Genomic DNA, 11,535 nt, shown 5'->3' on the forward strand with positions numbered 1-11,535 from the left:
ACATAACTTTACATTCTGTACTATTGTTGTTCAGTTACGGCTGATACAACAGTAGATATTATATCAACATAACTTTACAATCTGTACTATTGTTGTTTAGTTACGGCTGATACAACAGTAGATATTACATCAACATAACTTTACATTCTGTCATACTGTTGTTTAGTTACGGCTGATACAACACCAAATACTTTATTTATTACAGAGTTTAGAGTATTATTTCAATAATTTATGCTGGATAGAATAATGTGTTTTTATAACATTATTCACTGACAGCTAATATTCAAAATGGATCACTAAAGTTTATACTCGTCGATTGATGCTCAATAAAAACATTTTATAATTTTTCTAGGTGCTAGTGAATAATTAAACAGTAACTATTGTTAAACACGTCATTTGCTTATGGTTAAACATCAACACAAATATGGTATTCCTACCACTGAGTTTACAGATGTATTCATTTTACTGGCTCTCAGTTCGCTTCTAGTCTCTTGTTATATAGTTATAAGCATAAGGAGATTCGTTAACCATCATTAATCACTTACAATATATTTGCCAACACTTAAGAGAACTTACAGGAATATTGTGTTCTAGCTAGTTCATTTTGATGACAACCAAAGGGACGTCGACAGGAAAACTTCCCGTGAGTTTCCCGACTGCAGGAACACGGAGCAGTCTTCATAACACGGACATTAAGATATCTTCAGTGTAACCCCAGTCTCAATTTTACTTCATTTAAATTAAGGGGTCCTCGAATTCAGAAATGGATATCTTCTAAATGACGTTGTCGTTAACATTGTTTGGGCTCGAAGAAAATGATGCAGCAAAGACCGTTGCTTAGAATGCGCCTGCGCCACACTCTTTAGTTGCGTCAATAGCGGCTTTGCTCTGGGTGCAGCGTCACCTGGATGGCGTGCTGCCGAACATTAACTTATTGTTCAATAACAATAATAAAGTCAAATCTAAGTGCCCAATCTCCAGTTTTGTAAACATGTGTAAATAATGCTTTCCTCGTTTTTCTGTTGTAATAAAATTTACTTACTCATTAAATTCACGTGAAATATTTGTTGTTTTTTTATTTAATATTCTTACCTCTATACGTACAGTTTCAAGGAGTTTCACAAAACTTAGTTTCATTTTCTCTGTGTTTTGAGACAAGTTGGTTAGAATTTCTTATAAACATCGTTTAAAGATTAATAAAACTCATTCATTCCGATATTACATTTTAACGGTAGGGGGAGAGGTGGAGTTTGGTCACGTGCATTGAATATACTATTTTATTAACAGTGCATGTACCATTCAAGTAAATACGCACGTGCTATACTAAAGGTTAATCGCATTTTATGATAAGGATGGTCCAAGTCTCCTACTCCTCTTGGACTATTTGTGTCGTTACCGATCGTGAGCAGCCATGATTATTAGATATCATCACCTAATCTCCTAATATTTGTGGTAACAAGTACTTCAGGATAGTAGAATCAGGCTTAAACCTCAAATTTCAGTAAACTATCTGCATGAACCTCACTGTACGTGAATACTGACTTCCAGTATCATATTTAAACAGACCAGAGATAGCAAAATTACTTAAATAGCCTCGAGGTACAAGATAGGTGTGTGGTAGAGCTAGATTCTTGTCATCACGGATTAGATTCTTATTTCCACGTGCTTTGGCCATCTTTCTCGAGAAAACAACCGTTGTTATCGCTAGAAGCACATGAACTGTTGTCTCTGTCAGTTTCAAATCCTAGTCTGTTATCCTCTCTATATTTGTCACTTGAAAAAAAATGCGTTGGCAAAGAAAGAATTAATTTCAGATTTCCCTGTATATTGTTGTTACACAGTTCGTCCTTCTTTATCATAGAAACTGAAGTATTAGTATTGTACAGAAGACGACAGCTTGTGCTCTAGCAGCCTAAACATGGAATAGAATAAGAACATCACAACAAAATAGGCAGAATAATTATTACCAACATATATAATGTTTTTAAGTTTCATGTATGACCTCACTACGTAAACAGATTTCTCTGAGTGGTCAATTAGAGACCGCTAATTGAAGAATCTGTCAGTCGATAAAACAGACTTATCAGAGTTCTCAGTTAGGGACCGCTAACTGAAGAATCTGTCAGTCGATAAAACTGACTTATCAGAGTTCTCAGTTAGGGACCGCTAATTGAAGAATCTGTCAGTCGATAAAACAGACTTATCAGAGTTCTCAGTTAGGGACCGCTAATTGAAGAATCTGTCAGTCGATAAAACAGACTTATCAGAGTTCTCAGTTAGGGACCGCTAACTGAAGAATCTGTCAGTCGATAAAACAGACTTATCAGAGTTCTCAGTTAGGGACCGCTAACTGAAGAATCTGTCAGTCGATAAAACAGACTTATCAGAGTTCTCAGTTAGGGACCGCTAATTGAAGAATCTGTTAGTTGTCCGTGATGACGAGAAACCCCACTTGTAGAGAAAAATTACATATTTTAAAACAGCTGGTATGAATAGAGAAAGCACTAAGTAGAGGAGCGAACAACGTTTCGATCTCCTTCGGTCATCGTCAGGTTCACAAAGAAAGAAAGAGGTAACTGACCGATAACTGACCACATGTTTGAAGGCGGTTGTGTAATTGAGTGTAGGAATGTAGAAGGCGTGCTTAGATGTTGGATATATTTATTAATATAGGTATAAAGATGTTCCTTTGTATTGGTTTATTTTGGGCTTGAGTTGTTGTATAAGTAAGACTTCTTTAATTTTGCGTTTGTTTCTTTATTTACTCTTTCCTGTATCACCAGTTCTAGACAATATTTTTATAATACAAGTTGCAACACAAGCAATTAACACAGTATTACATCCACCACTATACTGGTACAGATATGTAAACGACACGATTGCGGGATTCATGACTACAGAACACACACTTAATTTTTTCAATCACATTAACGCTATACATCCCAACATTAACTTCACATGTAAACAAGAAGAAATAAATCAAATATCATTTCTTAACCTCAAAATTACAAGAACCGATATACAATTTAAAACAGGAATCCATCACAAAATCACTCATACTGGACTATACATTCCTTAGGACTTAGCACATGAAACAAAACAAAAACTCAACATATTAAAAAACCAAATAAACACAGCCATAAAATTGTGCTCACCAGATAAAATGAATTTGACAAAATAAAACAATACTTCATCAACATCAACAAGTTTCCTTCACAAACCGTAGAAAACATTATATGCATACACCTAGACAGAAAGCAAAATCAACCAACAAAAATAAATATACCCCACGATTTAAAAAAAATCACAAAATCATATACTGCTGCATATCATATGTTCCCGACATCAGCAGAAAAATAACCAGCATTTGGCAAAAACTAGCAAAAAAATATGATATTCTAGTTAATACTAAATTTATTCAAAAACCAGACACAAAACTAAGGTCTATATTATAGACCTTATAAATATAGAAGTCGTGGCAGTTATCACATTGTATTTAATAAATAATGTTGGAGAAACAAGTAGAAAAATGGAAACCAGATTCAAAGAACATAAAAAGTCACCTTCACACGTTTTCAAACACTGCAAATCAAATAAACACAACATAACCATAGAATACACCCAAATACTAAATAAAGAAACAAACGCAAAATTAAGGAAGCCTTACTTATACAACAACTCAAGCCCAAAATAAATCAATACAAGGGAACACCTTTATACCTATATTAATAAATATATCAAACATCTGAACACGCCCTCTACATTCCTACACTCAATTACACAACTGCCTTCAAACATGTAATTAGTTATCGGTCAGTTACCTCTTTTTTTCTTTGTAAACCTGACGATGACCAAAGAAGGTCGAAACGTTGTTCGCTCCTCTACTCAGTGCTTTCTCTATCCATACCTACCGTTTTTACATATATAACCTGTTCGTTAGTAAAACATATTCATCAGAGTGGTCAGTTATGGACGGCTAACTGAGGACTTTGCATCCTAGTGTTATCGTCTTAACCCTGAAAGTGTTGTGTTTTTGAAAGTTTCTAAACACTAAACGTCAAACTGAATGATATATATAGTTAATATACCATTCACGCATACATTTTATTACTTTAGTTTACGAACGCTTTTATCATAATTTAGTTATTTATACTCGAATGTTAATTAAACCTTTGAAGTTCTTTATAAAACAAATACACACACACACACACACATATAAACTTCTTAAATACTAATTAGTAATCTATGAAGACATTACATAGATACTAATAACTTCATTACATTTAAGAGTATTATTTGCATAATTAAATAGACAGAAAAATACCATAGACCAATAATGAATATATGGTTAATTATATAGAAAGTTCCAAAAATATTATTACACATTTAATGTTACACAAAAAAATATTAGACCAATATTACACGGGAATGTACCATAGACCACCACTGAATGTTATATAATAACATCCTACAATATTATTACATACATATTATACTTGCTACTTTTAACACCCTAACATTAATTTTCGAGTAAACTATGAGACTAAACAAACACAAATTCAACATAATATAATGTTTGGAGACATCTATCCATTGTGTATCCTTTATAAATCATTATATGTTTCTGTGCCCCAGAGCACTGGTAGCATCAAATTGGTCACTTAAAGAAAAGTCTAGCCTTTATAATGCATTGAAATCAGGCCACATAATTAACGATCGTATTTTTACGACAATGGAACACGAAGCAAGAATCTTCGAAGTCACAGTCCGGACATGCTGATCACTAACTCATATCTTGTTTTTAAACAATACTGCCGATTTAACAGTACATTATGATCCTAAATTATCCTTCTTGTTTTAAAATTTAATAATTAAATAAGGAATTATAAAAATGCACTTTTCAACATCTTGTAGCCAAAGTCAGTTTTTATTATCATGTCAGTAAACTTCTATGTGCACCATTAGTTGTTCTCAATACGTTAAACTGATGTTTGACTTCAGTTTACGTTCGATGCAACATGACCATAGTTACAGTTGCGATGGCTTCCGTCGTCATGGTTCTTAGTTCCGTGAAGGTTGCTACAGGTGTAATACACGATATCCTTAACATAACCCCATACATATTTACTCTACTGGCGTCGTTAATTTCGTTGCACCACAGTCACTGACTTGTGCAGCCAAACAACGCATTGACGATTTTCTTACACAGTTGCCATTTTATAGTAACAAAAAGTAACGAACAAAACATAACAACAAAAACAGTTTGAGTTTGGCTACAATGTTGACATCTGCATGGTTGGATTTATTTAGTAAATTTTAAAAATGGGAAAAATAAGTTTGGGTCACCCTGTACTTTACATTCTGCGGAGAAGGCATATGTTGTAGAGCTATAAAAAGTAACGTAAAAAAAAGAAACGTTGAAAATGGGCGTAATAATGACCTCCATCAAGGGAACCGTTCTAAAGGGAACGATCTAATTAAACAAGAAACGTTGAAAATGGGCGTAATAATCACCTCCATCAAGGGAACCGTTCTAAAGGGAACGATTTAATTAAACAAGAAACGTTGAAAATGGGCGTAATAATGACCTCCATCAAGGGAACCGTTCTAAAGGGAACGATTTAATTAAACAAGCAACGTTGAAAATGGGCGTAATAATGACCTCCATCAAGGGAACCGTTCTAAAGGGAACGATTTAATTAAACAAGAAACGTTGAAAATGGGCGTTATAAAAACCTCCACCAAGGGAACCGTTCTAAAGGGAACGATCTAATTAAACAAAAAACGTTGAAAATGGGCGTAATAATGACCTCCATCAAGGGAACCGTTCTAAAGGGAACGATTTAATTAAACAAGAAACGTTGAAAATGGGCGTAATAATGACCTCCATCAAGGGAACCGTTCTAAAGGGAACGATCTAATTAAACAAGAAACGTTGAAAATGGGCGTAATAATGACCTCCATCAAGGGAACCGTTCTAAAGGGAACGATTTAATTAAACAAGAAACGTTGAAAATGGGCGTAATAATGACCTCCATCAAGGGAACCGTTCTAAAGGGAACGATCTAATTAAACAAGAAACGTTGAAAATGGGCGTAATAATGACCTCCATCAAGGGAACCGTTCTAAAGGGAACGATTTAATTAAACAAGAAACGTTGAAAATGGGCGTAATAATGACCTCCATCAAGGGAACCGTTCTAAAGGGAACGATCTAATTAAACAAGAAACGTTGAAAATGGGCGTAATAATCACCTCCATCAAGGGAACCGTTCTAAAGGGAACGATCTAATTAAACAAGAAACGTTGAAAATGGGCGTAATAATGACCTCCATCAAGGGAACCGTTCTAAAGGGAACGATCTAATTAAACAAGAAACGTTGAAAATGGGCATAATAATGACCTCCATCAAGGGAACCGTTCTAAAGGGAACGATCTAATTAAACAAGAAACGTTGAAAATGGACGTAATAATGACCTCCATCAAGGGAACCGTTCTAAAGGGAACGATCTAATTAAACAAGAAACGTTGAAAATGGGCGTAATAATGACCTCCATCAAGGGAACCGTTCTAAAGGGAACGATCTAATTAAACAAGAAACGTTGAAAATGGGCGTAATAATGACCTCCATCAAGGGAACCGTTCTAAAGGGAACGATCTAATTAAACAAGAAACGTTGAAAATGGGCGTAATAATGACCTCCATCAAGGGAACCGTTCTAAAGGGAACGATCTAATTAAACAAGAAACGTTGAAAATGGGCATAATAATGACCTCCATCAAGGGAACCGTTCTAAAGGGAACGATCTAATTAAACAAGAAACGTTGAAAATGGGCGTAATAATCACCTCCATCAAGGGAACCGTTCTAAAGGGAACGATTTAATTAAACAAGAAACGTTGAAAATGGGCGTTATAAAAACCTCCACCAAGGGAACCGTTCTAAAGGCAACGATCTAATTAAACAAGAAGCAATGAACTCTTTCGTCTTTTAACAACGTCTGGGCAAAATATAATTAAAATATAATTAACTAAATCACGCGTAACGTTTAGAGTATTGGTAAGATAAACCAGTAATACAAACAAAAGCAACAGAGAATTTGCAGAATGGATTTTTTTAAAAGTACATAACGATACAATCATCGTAATCAGTATGAATGTCAGTCCTCTATTGAACAGTTACACACTTATATATACACACACACACACACACACACATACATACATACATACAAACACAATCTGGTAAAGTACAGGTATGTATTTGTCGCGCGTTTGTATACATATCCACCAGGTACAAGATATACTCTGCATTTTCATGTTTGAATGTTATTTATTAAAGGCTTAAGTCGGATCAAAGTAAGTCTGTTTTAGCAAGTGTATCATTTCATTAACGATTATTATGTAACTACGCATGCACAGAAATCATATTGATATATTTGGTTAGAATTAGAAGGGCGTGTCTCATTAATAAATTGTTGTTGTTTTATGGGTCTCGAGACACATTAGATAGAACGGACTATACAAGTTCGTCTTGTATGAATATAATAAATGAAAATGATACGCAAGGGGAGAATAAATACGGATATATAATTGCCGAGTGATAATATAATTATCAACATAACCTAACTATGCTTTACTTAGGGAAATTAGTGTCAGAGAACGAAATAATAACAACTTTTATATAAAAACACACACACATTCCCTAAGTCCCCCAGTTCTTCAAGGTTAAGTCTAGGGGCTTTTCGACTTCTAATATATTTCACAAGTACAATAATAATTATTCGTGGGTTCAAACCCTAAATTATTAGAAATTCTACAATCAGTTCTTAGTATCGCACATATTACTTTGTTACACTGCAATCACTATGAAGTCTGAATAATATAGTTTAACCATCATTTAGACCTTTCGTATGATCTTAGTCCGTTTTGCGAATTTCGCGCAAAGCTACACGAGGACTATCTGCGCTGGTCGTCCCTTATTTAGCAGCGTAAGATTAGAAGGAAGGCAGCTACTCATTACTACCCACCACCAAATCTTGGGCAACTCTTTTACCAATGAATAGTGAGATCGACTGAACGTTATAACGACCCTATCAGTTGTGATAGAGATTCGAACTCACGACCCTCAGATTACATGTCGAGCGCCCTGACCGACCCCGTATGATATTACATATAATATATTTAGACAAGTTAGAAAGTGCAACATTCATAATAGAAATGAAACCAGATAGAAATGCGCACATACTTATTGTAAATCGTAGTCAGGGCCTCAACTCGCAAGCTACAGGTCACGGGTTCAAATTTCGTCACCGAACATATCCATTCTTTCAACCATGAAGGCATTATAATGTGACGATCAATCCCATTTTACAGAGAGTTTCCAGTCGGTGGTGACGATTAGACCATCAATTTTACAAATAAAGTAGAAATGAGTGAAAGGATGGCTAATATCAATTCTAGGGATGGCATTTATATCTTTACATAATAGCACACGCACACAGCATAGTAGAACTCAAAATAGTACACATTAACTGTTATAGAATAGTTATACATATTGCTAAATGTTCATTCTTTCCAGTACTATTATTTATGGATGACACAAACGTCATCTCCATTCTATCGTTTGCAACGATTCTGGATCGCTGATATCAGCCATCCCTACATTTGTAAGTCTTTTTCTTCAGTTTTTTTTTTCTGTACTTTTCTCAATGCAGTTTCTATTGACATATGAAGGTTCTATCTATAACAAAGTTTTAAATACAACGATGTTCCAACTGCAATATTTATTGTTTATTAGTGGCTGGTAACACCAGTTTCACCCTGAACTGTAAGAAAGCTAACTTCGAGAGATAATGATAACGCCGTTTACACTAGAATTACGTTTTTTTTTAATTACTACTATCTAACAATACTTATGAAAGTGGATAGTTGATTTGAAACTATATCACCACACTGAAACTGTTTGGTTTTGAATTATGTAATAAGAAGAAAACAGAATAAAAAAAAATAAAGACATTCAAAGTGTTTGCCATGTTCTTACCAAAACGTGAGACACGATCATTGCATGTATTTGTTTGTTAGTTTAAAATTAACCACAGACCTACCCAACGAGCTATCTGTGCTCTGCCCACCACTAGTATCAAAACCAGGTTTTTAGCGGCACCACTGGTGGGTCTTTACAGAGATATAGTGTTACAAAAGGAAAAGTTGATAATATACTGAGAAGATATTTAAAATATCAATCATATTTATATGAGCAGTGCTACCGCCTGCATGATAAATATGTAAAAAAAAAAAAAAAACAACGAAATATAATTGTAGGTACAACATGAGCAAATTACCCATTCGTCCACTGTACATAACGCAACGTTAATTCTGTCGTTTCGTGAAATGTCTACAAACAATAAAAATAGATATTCATGTTAAGGTCTTGAGTGAAGTAATAAAGTAAAATAACAAATGTGGAAAACTAATTGATATACGGTTTTAAAATAAGAAACAGTAATAAAGTAAAATAACAAATGTGGAAAACTAATTGATACACGCTTTTGAAAATAAGAAACAAAATTATAACGGTACAACAGAAAACTATTTCAAGAGACAAGCTTTATTTAATGCGACTGTTTTGTTGTTAAGCGCAAAGATACAAAATGGACTATCTGTAATGTGTCCACCATAGATGAGTCCCAGATTCTTATTGTTATAAATGCCTTGAGGTTTACCACTAAACAGCAATGTGGGGTTTGGTTTGAATTTTACACAAAGTTGCACGAAGGCTATCTGCGCTAGCCATCCCTAATTTAGAAGTGTAAGACTAGAGGGAAGGCAGCTAGTCATCACCACCCATCGTCGTCAACTATTACCAACAAATAGTGGGTTTGACCGTCAAATTTAACACCACAGGCTGAAAGTGCGAGCATGTTTGGTGTGACGGGGATTCGAAACTGCATCCCTGGGATTACGAATCAAGTGCCTTATTCACCTGACAATGCCGGGCCCCACACAATAAGGGGAGCAACCTCTAATACACCAGATAAAGTCAGCTGAAAACCAGTGGGCCTACCCTCTAGCATTATAACAAGTTATTTAGGATCATGACTTTAGAAACTTATTAACCTGAGTCGTAAAAAGAAAATCAACTGCATAGGCATATTCAATAACAAATTAAGCATTTTAAAAAATACCACAATTGGCCCTCAGAAACAACAGTTAAGTGTAAATGTAAATGAAGTAAACATCCTATCAATAGTTTAGGAATAGTGGCAATATATTAATAGTTGTACTAAAAGTGTTGTCCAGATACACACATGGTGTCAATATTTGTTACTTTTAGTCAGGTCCACATGTTGTCTATTCATAACTGAACTCATGACACTCAACCATTGACACATTGTGAAAGACAGTTACGTATCCTGCAGATATTCTCAGTACAGCAGAGACATTATTCAGTGTTAAATTGAATAAGTTTACTGTTTAAATTAGTTTGGAACAGTTCTAGTACTAAGCTTCAGTAATACTTTATGTAGGATGTATTCATTTTACTGTTTTTAAACAGTATGATCTCTCCAAAGTGCAAATACCTGCTTACACAAAATTCTGTTCATGTACCCCAAACCTAAGTTTGTGTAAAGAATTTTTTTGTACATTATTCAACAAGCTACAAGTACATTAATAATGTGGCTGACCACTGACCACGTGAAATAGTGAAAGGTTTTTTTATGTATTGCAATGTCTAAGATTTCACAAACCCATAACTAAATGGAAAGTAAAGAATTTATCAAAGCCATCAAATTAAAAAACCAGTCTAAGTAAGAACAGAAAAACCAAAGAAATGCAGATAGCAAAAAACTGAAAGAATGTTTCATCTAGCAGCAAGTAACAACTCAAATATCGTCCTGACCTTCATCGTTCTACTTACCCAAAATACTGATTGGCTCAATAACATGACTGACATAGTGGGGACAAAAAAAAAGTGGAAAATCAGATAGCAAAAATGCACATACGATTGATACAATGTTGATTCTACGAACTCTTGTGAATATATCAGTTACAATTTGAAAGATTGCAAAAGTTTCTCACAAAGCATCTGTCTTTCTCAACTGATTGTACATACATTGAATTCATTATATCACATTGTGACTAACAGCATTCAAGATACATCAGTGCTACATCAAATTTGGCTAAATTCAATAAAGTTCTGTTATAATTGCATTTACAAACAAGTGACAAATATTTTCCCTTCAAAAAAACTACATGCTCTGGACATTTCCTATAGCTAAGTAATAATGTTTAGTTCTGTACTGTAAATCTCTTTAGTCAACATACGATACCAGCTAAATGCAGGTCAGGAGTCCTTTAACAGATGCAACAAAGCTAAAGTAAGACTGTTTAAAACTAGATAGTAGGTTAAGTCTTGCATTTCAAGTCTGCAGGTTCTACTGTACTGAAATTCGTGACACCAGCACTATATTTTTGCATGATGTTTTAAGAGTAGACTATGACCCAATCAGAAATGATATATACAAATGAATCAGC

The 11,535-nt window shown here is 34.5% G+C and overlaps 1 protein-coding gene across 4 annotated transcripts in view; it reads right to left on the bottom strand.

Moving 5' to 3' along the window:
- LOC143237135 (uncharacterized) overlaps positions 1 to 8,395 on the bottom strand; it is a 57,170-nt gene extending 48,775 nt beyond the window's left edge. For 2 of the 4 annotated variants that reach the window (XR_013019880.1, XM_076476041.1), the window contains exon 1: positions 577 to 850. Coding sequence is in view for 1 of the 4 variants with exons in the window: in XM_076476041.1 (XP_076332156.1) it covers positions 577 to 682 (106 nt within the window). In the remaining 3 variants the exon portion in view is untranslated. Of the gene's footprint in view, positions 1 to 576; positions 852 to 8,245 lie in introns of those variants that run through there. The other 2 variants (XM_076476042.1, XM_076476043.1) reach the window with 2 other exon arrangements.
- Positions 8,396 to 11,535: the final 3,140 nt, after the last annotated feature.

The sequence above is a fragment of the Tachypleus tridentatus genome, chromosome 13 (assembly GCF_004210375.1).
Source record: "Tachypleus tridentatus isolate NWPU-2018 chromosome 13, ASM421037v1, whole genome shotgun sequence".
NCBI lineage: Eukaryota > Metazoa > Arthropoda > Merostomata > Xiphosura > Limulidae > Tachypleus > Tachypleus tridentatus.